At 47.0% G+C, this 18,639-nt stretch overlaps 1 protein-coding gene across 1 annotated transcript; it reads left to right on the top strand.

Moving 5' to 3' along the window:
• Positions 1-49: 49 nt before the first annotated feature.
• On the top strand, positions 50-16,553 carry bard1 (BRCA1 associated RING domain 1). The gene is made up of 11 exons (XM_029258162.1): positions 50-150; positions 384-443; positions 1,116-1,264; positions 1,560-2,461; positions 3,489-3,569; positions 4,112-4,284; positions 7,357-7,483; positions 8,741-8,873; positions 11,075-11,167; positions 13,572-13,669; positions 16,073-16,553. Exons 1-11 carry the CDS (start codon positions 50-52, stop codon positions 16,406-16,408), a joined length of 2,253 nt encoding a protein of 750 aa, XP_029113995.1. The 3' UTR covers positions 16,409-16,553.
• Positions 16,554-18,639: the final 2,086 nt, after the last annotated feature.

The following is an 18,639-nucleotide window of genomic DNA, read 5'->3' as shown; positions in this document are numbered from 1 at the left end:
CGCTGCGCTGTTCCCAGTTTTGCCCTGGGTTTGATCGAACTCCCCGACCATGGACAGCGGTTCTGGTGATGCGGGCTCACGGACTCCGATGTGGGTAGAGACCCGACGGGCTGTGGCAGAGTTTCGCAAGCTGCTCCTTTGCTCCAAATGGTGCGCGATTGTCCATCCGTCCGTCTTCTTTGTATGTTTGTGGTTTGTGTCTGCCTGCGCTTCCGGGTGCTGAAGGAAGTGGCCCGCGAGCGATTGTTGTTGTTGTTGTTGTCGTCGTTGTCGTCGTCGTTGTTGTTGTTGTTGTCGTCGTCGTCGTCGTCGTTGTTGTTGTTGTTGTCGTCGTCGTCGTCGTCACTACGATTAAACGACGGGTGCGTGTGCTGTCCCCGCAGCTCGCGGCTGATGAGCGATCCCGTGTACCTGGGCACGTGCGAACACATGTTCTGCAGGAGGTGAGTCCCGCGCGCGCGCTCGCAGGGTTCCCAGGAGGCCCTTTTACACACGGCCACGACATTAATACACACGCTTTTTTTGCGCGACTCGAGCCGGAACCTCTACTTTGTTCGTAGAGCGGTTTGCGCAACTGACACGCAAGTCGATGACGTCATCACGAAAGAATATGGAAATTCATAATCCATATCCATAATCCATAATATGTCAGCAGATTTCAAACGTGTATATCTTAGGAATCTTCTAGATCATACTGCAGTGTCCTCATTAACCTTGTTTTGAAAACATTTGCAGTGTATGTAATAGAATGAGTCTATGACTAATACTATGTAGGAATAAATACTAATAATTCCTTATGCTGATATAATGTACTTTTTGTGTTGTTCTCTGACATATGAGTTGCTCTGGAGAAAAGTGTCTCCTGAATGAATAAATGTAAATGACTGACTCATATTCACAGTTGCTTGATAGATAAAGTGACAACAAGATTGTTGTACCATTTTACGGAGACAAAATAAGTACATAACAAATAAGTAACAAAAGGCGAGTATATTGAGATGTAATGGAATATATTGAGAAGCATGTATTATAAATGCAGAGGCATGCCTATGGGGATTTGTCCGTGCATCTGCGTGAAGCTGTGCGTGTAACCATGGAAACCGCCTCGTGTGCAGGTCCTGCGCGGGCCCTTGCGCCGGCTCCGGCTGCATTGTGTGTCACAGCCCTGCTTGGGTGAAGGACCTCCAGATCAACCGGCAGCTCAGCAACATTACGCAGCTGTTCCGCCAGCTGGAGGCGCTGCTCAACCCCCTCCAGCTCTCCTGTACGTGATGCCACTGTGGGATTTGGTGGTTAGAGAACAGGGCCGGATGGTTGCAGATTCAAAACCCAGTATAAAAAAAGCTGCTGTGGCGTGAAGCTACAGTCATGAATTGCATTATAATTGTCAATAATATAAATATTCAGGATGAAGCTGTAAGGACTTCCTGGTTCTGTCTGAACTGTAGATCTGCTGTTGTACTGCTGACCAAGCTAGTCAAGCACTTGGCCCAAAAGTGCTGACGAAACTGCACGTGTGAAGCTGTACAGAGCTCTGATGTTGTTTCTTTTGCTTCCAGCCTCCCCGTCCATTGAGTCGTCCCCACAGTCAGCGAGGGGTGGCGCTGCCAAGCCCAAGAAGAACTTCAAGATCTGGTTCAGCCCGCGGAGCCGCAGGATTCGGTGCCGGGTAGCCAAAGCGGTGGACAAGGCCCCCCAGGCACTAAACGCTAGGAAGAAAATCCCTTTGCCAAAACCGATCCTGGGTGTGTCCGTGCCCAAAGATCTGTCTGTTTTCAGCTTTAGCTCCTCCTCTCAGGACTCTAGCTCCTCCCACCACCCTGACAGTAACACTACTGACAAGATGAGGAAGAAGGTGATGAAGAAAAAGAGCACGGGGAAGGTGTCTGGAGCAGATGAAAGATGTCAGCCATGTAAGAAGCCGAATAAAATTGCTCACAAGAAGAAACTGGAGGCCATTAACCGGCAATGGGGGATAAAGCAGGGGGCGGAGTCTGCGGGAGGGGAGGTCCTGAGGCTGGAGAGGCCCATTCGGAAGGTGTCCTTCCAGTGCCCTACTCGATGCACCACCTCAACCCAGGGGTCAGAGGAGCATTTTCAGCAGGGGGTTGATCACCAGGAGACCCCAGCCTGCCTTCTGGGGGAACGTCCAGGTGATTGTGGGAAGGTGGAGCCATTGACGGGGGGGGAGCCTGGTTCCCCGATGGCACTTTCACTCCCTGATTGCCAGCCTTCCAAACAAATTCGAGCCCAGGACAACCCGGATGCTCAGAGCACCCCAAAAAGGCCGAGGAGGTCGTCGGAGCGAGTGAGACCAGCTGGTGGGAGAAAACAACCCCTGAGCGCCCCGCTGCCCCCACCCAGGGAGGAGCAGCCTAGAGCATCAGTCTCTCCACGCACCCCGACTGTCCTCAAGAGGAACCACAAGGGGGAGACACTTCTGCATCTTGCAGCCATAAAGGTGGAGACCAATAATCTTATTCCTCCTCTTTTTATTATTACCCATAAGTTAAAGGGGGGGGGGGCAGCAGGTAACCTACTGGTTATACCTGTGATCTCTAATTAGAAGATATGGGTTTGAGCCCCACCTCCTGCTGTAGTACCCTTGATCAAGGTATTTACCTCGAGTTGAACCTAATATTGCCAGTTGCTTTGGAGAAAAGGTTGAGCTGAATGAAGAACTATTATTATTGTTACCACTATTATTATTATTATTAGGTTCTCTATAGATAACTGTTTAATATGAGGTGTGTCAAGGGCTGCAGATTTCTTATGTCAACAGAATAACCAAATAGTGGTATGAGGCCAGTGCAGCTTGTGAGTGTGTGAGAGAACCCTGGAATGCCTCGTTCATTTCAGATGCGCACCAGATATATAAAACAAAACGAAGAAAAAACTCTTAGACAGAAGGATGGTTTTAAACAGTAATTACTGCAACGCGTCTCGGCGCCTCCCAGCAGACTCACCTTCATTATCTTAGCAGCTGTTAGCGTGACACGCCCCCCTCCAAACAGCTGCATCCCGTCACACTCCGTTTTGTGTTTGATTTGTGCCTCGAAGCCCCGTGTGCGACCTAATGACCCAGCAGATGGCCTCTCGCAATTATCCCGATGAAGACACAACGGTGTTACGAGGTGTCTACCTTATCTCTGGAATGACAGATTTATAAAAGTGGGGGAAAAAAAAACACAGTAAATTTACTGCATAGCTAGTGGAGTTTGGTTATGTGTGCTTGATGGATGGTGTTTGCACGAGCACCCATGTCTGATTTATTCCCCGACGTGATGCCTGTGATGAACACGGCCTTATAGCATGGGCCCGCTGGCGTGAACATGATCTCGTCCCGCGTCTCCAGCAATCAATACGTCTTCCCACCGGGAGCCGGGGCAGCGGGAGCGATCAATCAGCCTCCCCGGCTCTCCTTTTGTGGGCCGCTGGGATTGAGGGATGATAATGCCGTGTCTCGCTGGTGGTCTTTCCTGGCACAGGGGGACGTCCCGGCTGTCGTACAACTCCTGGACCAAGGGGCGGATCCCAACCTCAAGGACCACGCGGGTTGGACTCCCCTGGTAAATGTCTCCACCCCCACTCCGCCTGCACCCCGCCCCCTCTAAGGTTCCTCTTTCTAGAAAGATGATTGGGCCAGCAGGTATTCCTGAACATTGCTTTTTACTGTGTTTACAGGGCCATGTTGGAAGGTGGCAGTTTTAAGACACTTCCACACTAAAACTGCTTTTATAATATTTTTTTATATATGTAAAATATATATGCATATTCATACACATACTGTATTTTCCTATGATGTAAACATATAACAGCATTCATCATTAACGTTTTTAATGATAACATTAAAACATTACACAAGCCATTTCACTAAAAGACACTTTGCCAGAAAAACATGAATGATAGCCAGTATCTGCAGGTAAATCAATTAAAATATTGTTCTACTTTGAATTTTTTTTTTTTTATATAATGCCCAGTCATTCCAATATTGAACCACCCGAGGTCTGGCCGTGCGGATCACCTGTATGTCTCTTCCTCGTACCCTAGGCAGAGACTGAATAGCGCAGACAGACATCGACTGTTTGTGTTGCGTGTGCTTTCGTTTCAGCACGAGGCATGTAACCTCGGGCACCTGGGTGTGGCCAAGGTGCTGCTCCAGAAGGGGGCGCTGCTCAACGCTCCGGGCTACCAGAATGACTCTCCACTGCACGACGCCGTTCGGAACGGACACATCGACATTGTGCGGCTGCTGCTGGAGGAGGGCGCCTCCCCGAGCATGCTGTGAGTGACCCCCCCCCCCCCCCCCCCAACCACCAGCCGCTCGTGATACACACTGACACACAGGGGAGGGCGCTGTGGCTCCTTGAGCGGAAAGGCTCTCAGCATCACAGCATTGTAGGGTATGAAGGAAATAATTTAATGAATTTTAATAATGTAGTGGCTAGAGCTGCTGCCTTTGGACTCCAAGGTTGCAGGTTCAGTCCCCACCTCCAGCTGTAGTGCCCTTGAGCAAAGTGCTTACCTTAAATATCTCCAGTAAAATTACCCAGCTGTATAAATGGGCGAATAATTGAAAGTACCTTGACGTTGTAAGTCGCTTTGGAGAAAAGCGTCAGATATGAATAAATGCAAATGTAACATTTTTTAAATTTACCAGAACAGAATGCAGTCACTGCAGTAAAAAGAGGGCAGCGGGTGGTGTAGCGGTTAGTCGCCACTTTGCAGTCAAAGGGCACTGAACTGAATCCCACCTCCTGCTGTAGTGTCCTTGATCAAGGTACTTACCCTGAACTGATACAGTAAAAATGACCAATCTGCAAAAATGGGGTAAGCTGGTGAAAATAGTTTAACATGCTAATTTGTTTTGGAGAAAAGTGTCAGCTAAAGGAATGAGTAAATAAACAGAATCATTATGGTAAGATGTAAATACAAGACGAGGGCGAAGGGTTGCAGTACTGACCGCTGGTGGGCAAGTAGCGAACTCCCGAAAGGGAAATAAATCGAGCAAAATTTGTTAGAATTACGGTGCAGGTTAAATGTTAACTTTTGCAGCGGAGGGTAGCGAGACACTTGAATGAACCGGATATTTGTGAAGAGAGTTCCTGATGTGACCCACAACAAGATGTATTTTCTGACCAGAAATATGATCCATATGTTCATTGAAGAAGAGGGAAAAAAAAAAAGAAAACGTGTTTTCTGTTTTGAAGCCCCTTCCAGCAAAATTGGGCACTGAAACTCATATTTGTTGTGTTTGAATCAAGATCAAAGTTCTGTTTTAGTAAGTAAAGCACAAAAAGGCCTTATTACGAGTGCCGCCATCGTATTTGTGGTTGTCGGGCTCGTAGTGGCGCACGTTCCGCTTGGTCGCCGCGTGAAGCCCCTGATTCCGCCGTCAAAAGAACCCGTTCCTGATCACACAGCCCGGAGGATGAGTTCCGGGTTGGGAAGCGAATCGGCCTCGGGGAACGTGCCGCTGGGGGCGATTGCCGCAGGCTGGAGCCGCCTATCAGTGGCGGCATAGGCAGTGTGGCTACAGGAAGCAGTGCATGCAGGGTAGGCAGGAAGACGGAGTTGTTGCTAATTAGATTCGACAGGTAGGGGCTCGTGGTGCCTTGTCTGTCTCACCCCAGACCCCCCCCCACCACCGGCAAATTCAGCTGACGGATAACTGCAAGGGATGGGTGTCAGCCCCCCACCCCCTCTGCCCCTGTCCAATCAGCTGATTAAAGTGGCTGACAGATCTGAGCAGAGCAGCCTAGTGTCGGTGGGAGAGAGGAACACCGATGCAGTTGTTGGGTGTCTGGTGCTCTCTTGGGGTTGAGGTTTCTCGGTGGGTTGGGGTAGGGCAAAGACTGGGCTCATCATAGGTGGTGTGGCTGTTGTCTCACCCCACACGGACGACCGGCACGATTTGCGAAAGACTGGTTGGGAATTCAACTCAAACATGCATTTTGGGTGTTTTCAGGGTGACAAGCTTGTTGCCCACAGATGCCCGGTGAAGGTTTACTGCAGTTAATAAGTTGTATATTTGACACGTTTCTCCAGAGCAAGTTATACTGTTAAACTACTTTAAACAGATAACTATTTTTTTTTTTTTTTTTTTACAGCTGGGTAATTTTTACAGTTAAATTCAGGGTAAGTACCTCCATCAGGGGCTTTACAGCCATGGATGGGATTCAAACCTACAACTTGCAGATCAAAAAGATGCAGCTCAAACCACTGTCACCTGTTGCTGCAGGTGTTAATACTATTACTAATTTATTTATTCAACAGTTCTCTCCCAGCTACTTACAGTTATTTACCCATTTAGACAGCTGAGGAATTTTTACTCTTTCAGTTCATGGTAAGTACCTTGCTCAAGTATACTACAGCAGGAGGTGGGATTCAAAGCCATATTCTTTGTGTGCAGGTTGGTGGCTCTAACCACCGTGCCCCCTGCTGGACAAAACTCAACTTTCGTAAAGTTAATAACTGAATAGATAACTGAAATGAGTTGTGAAAAATGATAGTTATGAAATTGTTACCAGAAATAGACTGTCAGTATTTTTTTTATTACCACGCTTTGACGCAAGGCTCTGCAAAGGTGATAAAGGTGGCGCCAGGGCTGCTGGGAACACCAAACGCATGCCTTCCCTCAAGACCAAGGGGGTGTGTTTTACACCGATACGGGCTCTGCCATCAGCTCAATTTTTCTCTGTCTCTTTACTTATTTATATTTTGTGTGCATGCCGATGCTTCGCCCAGCGTGTTGCGTTTATAACTTTGCTTTGGGGGGGGCGCCTCATGAATCCAAATGAAATATTATATGGACCAGTGGACCTATTAATTGTCCCTCGAGTGTTATCACATCGCTGGCGCTCGATCTCTGCGCTCATCCCTCTCCGCCCCCCTCCTCTTAGTCTGATGTCTTGGTGCGAACCCATAATCCCTGGCTTTTCAGAGGGTAGGGGGTGGTGGGGGGGTTGCAGCTCCATGACAACGCGTTGTTTAAGGGTGCATTCCTACAGGATGTGTGATTTAAATTAAAGTGGTTGCGTAGTGGTAGCAGCCGCTGCCTTTGAACTTGGAGGTCGCGGGTTTGAATCCCATCTCCTGCTGCAATACACCTGATCAAGATACTAACCCTGAGCTGATACAGTAAAAAAGGCCCAGCTGTATAAATGGGTAAATAATTTTAGGCAGCTTTGATCCACTGTTGTTTTTTAGGCTTTATCAATGAAGGCTAAGAAGCATGCAACTCCTGAGCTCATCAAGGTGTGATGGTCGCTTGGCCGAGGTGCTTAGTGAATCTGATCTGATGCTCCAGGTAACTTCCCACAATTCCCTCCACTAATGCCACGGTGGTGTTTGCAGGAATACGTTTGGACTTCGCCCCGTGGACTGCGCCGAGACTGAGGAAATGCGGGCGATCCTCCAGGCTGCCGTTGACGCGTCGGACCGCCGGGGCACCCCCCTCAGGTCCCCGGGAGCTGTGTGCAAGGTATGGTCATGTTGCCTGAACCCAGAGTCTGCAGTCACAGCTTTTGTTGTAGAGGAAAAGCAGCATAGTACAGCGTCTCGGGTTCATCAGAGCTGGTCTCCCAAGTTAGGACGGCTGTCTGATGAACCTTATCATTTTCCAGTCTCCACATTTGGTTGTAACATCTATATTTACATTTATTTGAAGCTTTTCTCCAAACCACCTTACAGTGTTAAGCAACATACTATTATTTACCCATTTATGCAGTTGGGTAATTTTGCTGGAGTAATTTAGGCTAAGTACCACATTCAAGGGTATAACAGCTGCAGGTGGGATTCGAACCTGCGACCTTGGGGTCCTAAGGCAGTAGGTCTAAACACTGCGCTGTCTTAACGACGACACTCTGTTTGCTGTACGATAACATTTGCTGTTGTTTTTTGAGTCTCTCTCAGTGTTTGGGTGTCTAGCAGTGACTGTGTTTTATTGAAGGAACTTTTCATTTGAGATTACCTTGAATTTACTCTTTATTTACAATGACTAGCAAGTGAAAAAGTCAGTGTTCTGATGGTGCAGAAAATTAGAAGCAGAAGACGAAAGATTTATAAACGAAAGTGGAAATACAGTGCAGCATGAAAATGTAACCAATCCTGCGCTGTATTTATATTATTCTGTATTAGTTTTACTTAAATATGAATAATGTATGAAATTAGTGGCAAAAAAATAGCTAAGCCCTGTTATACAACGTAGCGTTCTCACACACATTATCTGAACCGCTTGTCCCATACGGGGTGGCGGTGAGCCGGAGCCTAACCTGGCAACACAGGGCGTAAGGCTGGAGGGGGGAGGGAACACACCCAGGACGAGACGCCAGTCCATTGCAAGGCACCCCAAGGGGGACTTGAACTCCAGACCCACCAGAGAGCAGGACCCAGTCCAACGCACTGCGCCACCGCACCCCCTTCAATGTAGCATTCATAAAGGGATTTTGGACTGATGATGAGGTCATCGGAATTGGAATCTTCTCATTAGTCCAGGACCACTTGTATTTGTTGGAAATAAAGCCAGGGTGTGTAGAGGATCCTCACAAGCAGTACTGGGGAATGTGGCTGTAAAGAACTAGTTTTGATCAGAACTGAACAAAACCAACTGCTCACATTCCATTTGTTTATCCGTTTCCATCGAAACATTTCACTTTTCTGGGTTTGTTGGCGGAGGAGGAAGGTCCCCTCTCCTGTTGCCACTAGGGGGCACTCCAGATGGTCTGTTTTGTTTCTCCAGTCGGGAGGCCCTTCTCAGAGGAAAGGCCAGATCACTCTCCTGGGCAGCCGACTGAGTCCGACGCAACGGAAGCAGCTGACCGAGCTGGCCCAGCTCCTGGGAGGACGCAGTACCGACTGCTTCTCTAACTCGGGTACGGGTCCGCCGGGGAGCACAACACGTTCATGGGAGATTACTACTCTGGCTCCTCATGTTACCAATACTCCAGTTTTTAATTGTCAAAGATGCCAAAATTTGTGTATTTATATACATTTCTAAATTTAGCTGACACTTTTCTTCAAGGTGATTTACAATGTTAAGCTACTGACCTTTTTTACCTATTTTTACAGCTGTGTATTTTTACTGGAGAAATTCACACTAAGTATCCTGCTCAGGCTTACTGTAGCTGGTGGTGGGATTGGAACCTGCAAGGTTGTACAAAGCTCTAACCACTTAAACAGATGAACAACAGATATTAATAACTGCATTTTCTTCTCTGTTTTCTTAAACGCTTCATGCACATCACAACAACTGAATAAAATACTATTACAAATGGTGCTGGATCCTCCTAACACAAGTGGAATAACGCCGAAAGAGCATTTACAGCTGTAGGTCTGCTTAATGCAATCTGAGGTGATATACTGTATATGCTATGCTACAATCTCATATTTCAATAAACAGATCTACAACTGCAAGTGCTCTCCTGCATATACATTGTTCCTTATTTATTTTCAAATAGTTTTCTGTCGCATAGCAAGAGTTTCCTGTATTTGTCTATTGAGCTGATACATGGCAGTAAAGAGCACCCAAAGAGAAGGACGACCTTAATTCAACTCAACTTGCTTTGATAGTGTTTACAGCTCCTGTCTGGTGTTTGCAAGTTTTGGTGATCAGTAACAGGATGAGCAACATTTGAAATATATGTGGATGACCAATCAATGTGTCACAGTTGCCACTGAACAGGAGCTTGTGGGGACAACGGAGTTAATAAAAATATGAGAGTAAAGTCAGTGGTTTTATAATAGCTACATCCAAGACTTTTGCAGAATCTAACCAATGAATAAATTAAGGGACTTAATCTAAAACTTTAATTGAAATGAGTTATGAACAGACTTCCCATCCTAATTGTGCTTGTAAGATAGTATAACTTTTTGAGGGTGTGGCCTTTCTGTAGGGGCGGGGTTTGTTTCAGGAGCCAGTGTGTAATGGGAGGAGCCACTGCATAGTGGGAGGAGCCAGGAGTTGGCATTACATCGTCCCACAAACATGCGGTCACAATCTTCTGATCGACTGACCTTGAGTGACTCAAGCGCCGCTCTATAGCTTTGTGAAAACATTAGCTGTCCTTTCTTTCCACAAAACAGGTCCAGACGCAAATAAAAACACCCACATATTTTCATTCCAGTAATTGCAGGACAGAATTGCTCTTTGGAGACAAGTCTTATGAAACTTGCGAAAATATATGTACCTTTCATACAGGGGAGGAAATTAGAAGGCTAACAATATATGCTGTTTTCTTGCTTTTTTGGAATGGGGCAAAGTGGAGGTAATTGAAGCAATTTTTCACAAATAGCTCGCAAACAAAAATGTTCAATAATGAAGGTATCACAAGCATAACGATGGAAACTGAGGAATAGTATTCGCTGTACCAGTTGTAACTTTTTTTTTTCTCTCTCTTCCTTTAAAAGGCTTCTGAGAATTACATTTAATTTTCCTTGAAAGATAAAGAAATTGTCCTCCTTTATGGATAAATCACAATGTGGTCTTAAGAAAAATTACTTTCATTTTATTTGTGTCAAGTTTAAATGGCTCGAGATGCTAGATTGTGAGATGCTGTATTTGTCAGAAAGAACAGAGTAAAGTGTAAGTATATGCTGTGAACAGTGTAAATGTGCTGTACACTTGCACCCATTTGGTAGGCTCCAGGTACGAAGTTTTCAGACTGAGAATTGTAAACCAAGTTCGCCTGCCGATGCTGTCCTATTTCACATAAATAAGAAATTCTACTTCTGAATTTCTTTTTAAGAGGGTAAACTGTATAATGCATTTTGCAATAGAACGGGGGCAGCTGGTGTTTCAGTAGTTCGCACTAGGACCTGGGTTCCGATCCCGTCTCCTCCTGTAGTGGTCTTGATCAAGGTACTCACCCCGAAATGACACAGTAAAAAGTTACCCAGCTGTAAAAATGCGTTAATGACTATAAGTTGCTTAACACTGTAAGTCGCTTTGAAGAAAAGGGTTATTTAAATAAATAAGCATAAATATAACTGTAAAATAGGCTGTTATTGTTTTAGTTTATACTCCTAAGTGGAGCCAAAACTGCTTAGTCTTCTCTGTCATCTCCCTCATTCACAGTGACGCACGTCATCGTACCCGATGCCACCATGCCCACCACCATGTCCTGTTTCCATGGCGTCCTGAGCGGCTGCTGGATCCTGAGCTTCAACTGTAAGTCCTCAATATGTACAGGTGCGGTCGCGACGAACACATCGCAGCAGTGCTGATCTTCTAAATGGCTGCTGGTTGCTGTCCTGTTTTTGGCTACAATGGTAACGGTTCCGATACAAAGTTGGGAACGACTGTCGAGTCACCACCGTGTCACTGGTGTGGAGGTGGGTATGAAGCAGCTCCGGTCACCGGTCTTCTGATGTGTATTCCGTACTCGGACCGGCAGCCCAACACGGCGTGCTCTTTGAATTATTCAGGAGGATCCCTCGGGCCCCATCCAACCGAGACACCACGAGCGGAGGAATAAGTACTTAGTCTCCTGCACTTTTTATTGTTCCATCTCAGAGTCCTTGACAGCTTTTTATCCTTTGAGAAGAAAGGAATGAAAGGCAGTTTTGAAAGAAGTGTTTCCATTATTCTCCCAGACTCTGCTTTATATCCTCCTCTCTGTCTCCTCCGAAACCCATGGGGTTATTTGGCAAGGTGCTGAAGAGGGTGCAGTTTCCACTACCCTAGGGGGCGCCCTCGTGCCAAAGCCGGGAGGCACGGGCGATAGCAAGGTTTTGCATCCCGGTCGAATGTTTCAGAAGCAAAGGACAGATCGATGTGGCTGTGCCCGGCTGCATCCTGCCTAATTGGGCTTCTTCTCGGTCCTCGAAAACGGCAGTTTGAATAAAGGTGTCGTCCACGCCCCAAATCGCAACTGATCGAAAAATTCAGCAGGATGGAGCTGTAGCTGTATTGATTATGTGCCTTATGGGTGACTATGACGTACGGACACAAATATGTAAGCGATGTGCCGTCACACTACAGCGACTCCGTTCCCAATTGAGTTTGTGGAGTGGAAATTGCTTCACGCTGGTCGGGCCCTTCCGTCGCTGTGGCCCCGCCCCCGCAACGCTCTCGCTCCTTCCTGCAAATCTAATTAGGAGATTGGCTAATTGGGCTCCGCCGTGCTGCTAATGAGATGGCTCCTGTCTGTTCGGGAAGGGTTGCCGATTAGCCCGTCAGAGCTTCCCGGGGCGCTTCAGTAATGACATGTCTAATTAGGTAGACGGAAGGGACTTGCAGCCAATGAGCTGTGGAATCGAAGGCTCGGGTGGGCGGGACTTGTGTGGGAATTGCAGCTGGAGGCTGACACAGTTTGACTCGCGGGGTTCACGGCTTACGCTTCAGCCGCAGCACAACATGGTACTCTGTCGTGGCGAGTAGTGTTTCGGAGACCCTCGTCATGAGACGCCCTTTTACTGCCGCCAGAAAAACGGTTTTAAATCCAACATTCAAGCGTTCAGTTTAACCAAGTGCATGAAATCAGTCATGATTCTGGTACCTCACCACTGAAGACTGGTTGATGGTTCAAGTCCAGCAAGGGGCCAAGCTTTTCCACCTGTAACACACACACACACACACACACAACCTGAATCGTGAAATAAACAATGTACAAATACGTTAATTTACATTTATTTATAACACTTTGCTGTGTAACACTCTAGGTTTACACTGTTGACCTACTTATAATGATTTATGCATTTACACAGCTGGGTAATTTTTACTGTTTAAATTCAGAGTTAGTTCCTTGATTAAGGGTAAAACAATAGTAGGTAGGGTTGAATCTGGGTGGCAGCTCTAACTGCTCTGCCCTCTGGTGGCTCAGTAAAGTACCTACTTGTCTAAAGGGACAGATCTTTGGCTGCCTTAGAGACGACAGAGGCAGCAGTCAGCAGTAACTTTAAAAGGAGTGTTTGGCTGTTTGCTAACGACGGAGACGCTCCGTTGTGCTCCTTAGATGACGGAAAGACGTCCGGCTGCGTTTGCTGAGTCACAGCCCACTGAGCTCAGTGAAGCGTGCGACCCAGAGCCATCATCTCGGTGCCAAGTTAAGCAGGCATGCTAAGTAAAATGACTCGTATTCCAACATGGAACCCTTGAGGACCGGCAACCTCATGGTTCCAACCGCCCGTAAACACTCGACGCGCTCGGATGCTGCTCACTTCTTTACTTCAGAAGGTCTGGAAGCCCTGATGAAGGGTCTGGACCAACAGCCACTAAGTCTGAACCTCACGGGCGCTGCTATTACACCGCTGAGCATTTTACACCCTGTAAATCGCAGAAATAAACCTATAAATACTCAGCTGCACATATGTCATAAAAAAATGCAAAAGCTATTAAAGTCACTGTAGATAATGTCATCTTATTGACAAATGTTCCCCCCCCCCCTTTTGATTCAAATGTCAGACAGGCTTATCTTGGCTTCACTACACCAAACTCATTTCTAAAGCTTGGCTGGCACCGTGGCAAAGGGAAGGGCTGGAAAAAGCATTCAAGCGTTGTCACATACACTGTTTTCGGAACATTCATCCACTCCGCGGGGGTGTTTTGTTTGTTTATTATTTTTGCCCAACAGGGGTACTGGCATGTCTGAAGGCTGAGTGCTGGACAGGGGAGGGTGACTACGAAGTGGGAGATGGCCCTGCGCGGAGCCGCATCAACCGAGACGACCTGGTGAGTGCGGGAGCAGCAGATGGCGACGTACAGCAGGCTGAAATGACCTTAGTGTGTCCGGAGTAAGCAGCCAGCAGGGGGCGATATGTTGTAAGATGAAATACAGTACATCGTACGTTGATTAATTTAGCTGCTGGTTTTCTCCCAAGCGACTTACGACATCAAGGTCCTTAGAATTATTTATCCATTTATACAGATAGGTAATTTTACCAGTTTAGGGTAAGAACCTTTCTCATGGGTACTGCAGCTGGAGGTTGGATTCGAATGTGTGAGCTGCACATCTAACCACGATGCGACCAGATTTCCCTATAGGGTGATAAACGGTATGTGTATAGGGGGTGATGCACAGTAGATCGACATCTCTATAGCGTCCAGCAGGGGGCGATACGTGCAAGACAGGCTTTCCCAATGCACTCTGAGTTGCCGGCTGGTGAAGCTGAACTGTAGATGGCCACCAGCCAACGACTTGGACACATTTGCAGTTCCTCGGCTGAGGTGGGATTAAGCGATGAGCCCTGACCGCCACTCCTTAAAGTACGTTCTGGCTCCTTAGGGCCGCATGGGCTGTAATTAACCACTTCGCTATGGATTGTGGATCACTTATAAAGGCGCACGTGTCTCTGCAGGCGGTGAAGCCAAATTAATGCAATGAACCTGTAAGTCCAGGCCTCCGGAGGGGATGCCTTTAGTATGGGATGCGATTTAGCTCATCGATATGTTAGTGTAAAAGCAGATGGCGATTTAGGGAAAATTGAGCGTTAGAAACATTATTGTACTGTAAGCCCTCATAGGTGACATCGTCATGTGTTTTTAGAATGAGATATGGGATGCCTTGTAAGAATGCTGCCATCCTGTATCACTCGTACCTGTGTGGCGGGGTGATGGAAGGCGAGAGAAGTACAGGGTTAAAGCCAGAGGCATTTAAAGCCATTACCGCGTTATTACTGGCTCATGCCGCGATCCCGCTGCTGCTAATGTTTCCTCCAACAGGGAGAGTCTCCCGGGAAGTTAATCTCGGTGCTTGTCACAGGAAAGGTCAGGTTACGCCAGGACGGAGAGCGTGGCGCTTTAGAGCCTTTTGTCGAGCTCAAAGTGGAGGGAAACGGCTGCTTTGAAAATGTAGGGGGTGCTCTTCAGGACGCCGGTCCGAGGAGGGACTCAAAGTGAAGGAGCTCCAAATTGGAGCTACAAATTCAAAATGTCATAAGTAAATCGTTAAGTTATTCTTGTAAACTTTGTCCTGTTCTTTTAAATTTATACATTTTATTGACTTATTTCTCTGGCTATTTACTTCTCTCCAGAACGAATTACAGCATTAAGCTACTTATACTGATTTATCAATTTATACAGCTCGGTCATTTTTGCCATTTCAATTTAGGCTAAGTACCTTGATCAGGGACACTATAGCAGGGATTCAAACCCAGGTCCTTCAAGAGCCACTGCGTCACCTGCTGCTCATAGTCCAGCACTGCAATATCGACACACCCTGTCTTTATCGAATTGTCGTGCACAAAGAGGTTCCCTTGGCCATGTGTGTGTTCGCGGTGGAGGAAACACTCAGGCCATCACACGTCTTTCAAGCTGTTGTCATTTCCTCGCACCTTTGAGGGATTTGCAGACCTGCTGCAGGTCCTTCAGATCGCTCTGGCCTCCCAGCATCCCTTTGGCTGCCAGGTCTCTGTTACCAGGCCAACGGGCAGGATCCCAGGCCGTAGAGCATGCTGGGAAAACTTGCCTGAAGCTCTGCACGGTGTTCTCCAAACTACAGTGCTTTATTTTGTAGACGAGGAGCCTCTGAAGGAGCAGAGGATCCAATTATTGAGTGCTACTAATCTCCAAACCTTGCCACACCCCCCAGCCCCGCCCCCACCCCTGGCTTCACCCCCGGTCTATCCCAAAGACGCCGCGGAGAGGCCTCTGCCGGGCCGTTCTCACTCCGCTGACTCCTTGCAGCCTTAATCCTGCTCACTTGTTAGAAGCTTGGCAGAGAGGTTCAGCAGAGCAAGAGCAGATTCACTCAAACCCCCCGGCGAGGAGCTCCACCTCCTCTGCTCTTCTGTTTGTTATCTCAGACAGCATGGGGTCTTTTCAGGAAGCCACACCCCCCCCAAAACAAAAACAAGACAATGAACGCTGGGTTCAATGTTTACCAGAAACCACTTTAAATCTTAGAGGCAGCAATGGTTAGAGCCACTGCCTTTGGACTAGAAGGACCTGGGTTCGAATCCCACTTCCTGCTGCAAGACCCTTGATCTAGGTACTTGCGCTGAACTGATTCGGTTATAAATGACCCAGCTGTATAAGTGGGTAAATCGCTGTATATTGCTTTGGAGAGAAGCGCCATATGAATGTAAATTAGTGTAATTTCTGATGTACTTACTCTTTCTCCTCCTTCCTTCCCAGCTGCCACCTCTCTTCGACGGCTGTTTCTTCTTCTTCCTGGGCTCTTTTCGGAGCCCCTCGAAGGCGGAGCTGCTGGAGCTGGTGAAGGAAGGCGGGGGGCAGGTTCTGGCCCGCAGGCCGAAGCCCGACAGTGACGTTACACAAACTTTGAGTGCGGCGGCCTACCATGCCCCACCGGGCTCCGACCAAGCGCTCTGCACCCAATACATCCTGTACGATCCGCTGGGCCTCTACAAACCGGACCGGGTGCGGCTGGGCAAGGTGTGGAGTGCCCCGTCCACCTGGCTGTTGGAGTGCATCTCCGCCTTCCAACTGCTCCCTGTTCCAGAACTATAGCCTGGCACCAGTACCAGGTATAGAACCCTACTTTGGTACCACAGCCTAATCCAGAACCCTAGCCTGGTATTACTGGGGTTTCTATGGCAACCGATTCCACTGTTTGGACATGCTGTGCATTTACGACCTGAACACTGAATGATTCACCTGCATTAAAAGTGTAGTGATTTTTTTTTTTTTTTTTTTTTTTTCCCCTTTTTGTGTGTTTTCCTATTTTGTATCTGTATATAAAGCCTTAACATACATGAAAATAACATTTTTTTTTTTTTTTCTCTCGCTGGGATTTTATTGGAAAACGATGCGTAGAATGAAGTCGGATTTGTTGAGAGAGGACCGAAATGACGGACTGAATTGAACTGACACGTTTGTTTTCCTCATAGAACAAAGAGACTGCGAAGGTTTTTTTTTTTTTCCTTGCCTTTTTTCCCCCTCAGTCCTCTAAGTGCAGAGGCATTGACAGCAGCCTGGAACACATCTACGCATCTGCGGCGTCTTTCACTGATGACAAAACACAGACGTTAAGGCAATCTTTGGCTTGGAAACAACTGCAAAATAACAAGTAAAGACCACAGTTGAAAGCTATTGTTGAGAGGCCTTTTCAGCGGGTGATGGAGAGCAGAGAAAGTTCTGGAAACTGCTTTTTACTGTGGCTTTAAACACGGTTGGCGCTGCTGTTGATATTGTTTTGATTTTTAACATTTTTCTTCGGCTCTTATCGACCGTAGTTTCCACCTGATGGAAATTGGCGTGGGGGGAGTCGATGATGTGCTGTCTTTGAACATTTCCACCGCTAATTTAGAATCGTATTTCAAATGCACTTTCTAAATATACGTATATTTTTTTTTTCCCCCACACTTTCTTCAATGTTAAGCCTTTTTCTTTTCATTAAATTTGCAGCAAGCTAAATAAACAAGGTTCATTACTAAGTACATCTGCAATAACCTTAAATCCAGGACTCAAGATCTCTTACTTTATAACCCAACGAGGGAATGGAGGTGGTTTCAGGCCCGATTAACGGAGGAGATGAATGAAGTGGAGAAGCTCGCTAATTAATGAGACCACATGCTTGCAACCCTATCGTTAAAAAATTACCATTTTTTTCCGTTCCAGAGAAGCGGCCGCAAATGTCGAACTCTATGGGATTAGTGCGGGAGGCTCCTAATTGCTATCGAGCAGCGGCTGCTCTTCTCCCAAGATCTCGACCTCATCGCCGGGCTTCGACGCACCGCTTTCGCATGGCCCCCGAACTAATGATCTGTTCTGCTTCTGGTATTTATTTAGAATGGGTCTGATGTATCGAAATGGTCTCGTGCAGATTACAGGTTTGCTCATTTTTCCTGGCAGGGTGTTTTACTGAAGCACTTTGGCTTAAGTGCTTTGGTAAAGGTCACTGCAGCGTCTCGGCTCCTCTGGTCTGAACCTGCAGCCCCCTTGATGTAAGTCTGGCAAGTAATGACGATAAACGTGTAACGAAGAGAAAGGAGCGGGGCAAAAAACATGCATACCTATGCATGTTTTTGAAACTTTTTAAACACACATACACTGTCTGGAGCTGCTTGTCCCAAGCGGTGTTGCGGTGAGCCGGGGCCTGGCCTGGCCCTGGCAGGGGGGAGGGGAGACACCCAGGATGGGATGCTAGTCTATCGCAAGGCACCCCAAGCTGGACTCGAACCCCAGACCCACCAGAGAACAGGCCCTGGCCAAGCCCACTACGCCACCGCACCCCCCAACTTTTTAAAAAATACTTGTAAATGTACTTTTTTCAAAGAATTCTACTTCTGTGGCCAGCAGGTGCCATAGTGGTTAGAACTGTCAGTTTCCAATCAAAGGATTTTTGTTCAGACCCCACGATCTGCGGGATCTTTGATCAAGGTACTTACCCTGCATTAAGATAGTAAAAATTACCCTGCTGTATAAATGGGTAAATCAGTGTAAGGAGTTTAATGTCACTTTGAACGAAGGTGTCAGATACATAATGAGTAATAATAATATAATGGCTTTCATTCAGTCATAACTATTTTAGACATGAGCCCTGTGGAGCTTTGAAGTGTCAGTATTGTCTGTGGCTTAGAAGCCCAAAGTGGGAATCAATAATATTAATAATGATAATACGAATAGTTGTTATTATTGATAATAATACCTTCACTTGGAAAACTGCTCTGACTGCAGAGCAGCTGTATCCCATAATGACGAGTATATTCATGGTATGTTGCATGCGCAGTACACAAAGA

Source organism: Scleropages formosus, chromosome 14 (assembly GCF_900964775.1).
Source record: "Scleropages formosus chromosome 14, fSclFor1.1, whole genome shotgun sequence".
NCBI classification, from domain to species: domain Eukaryota; kingdom Metazoa; phylum Chordata; class Actinopteri; order Osteoglossiformes; family Osteoglossidae; genus Scleropages; species Scleropages formosus.
This window is presented reverse-complemented; position numbering and strand designations above follow the sequence as displayed.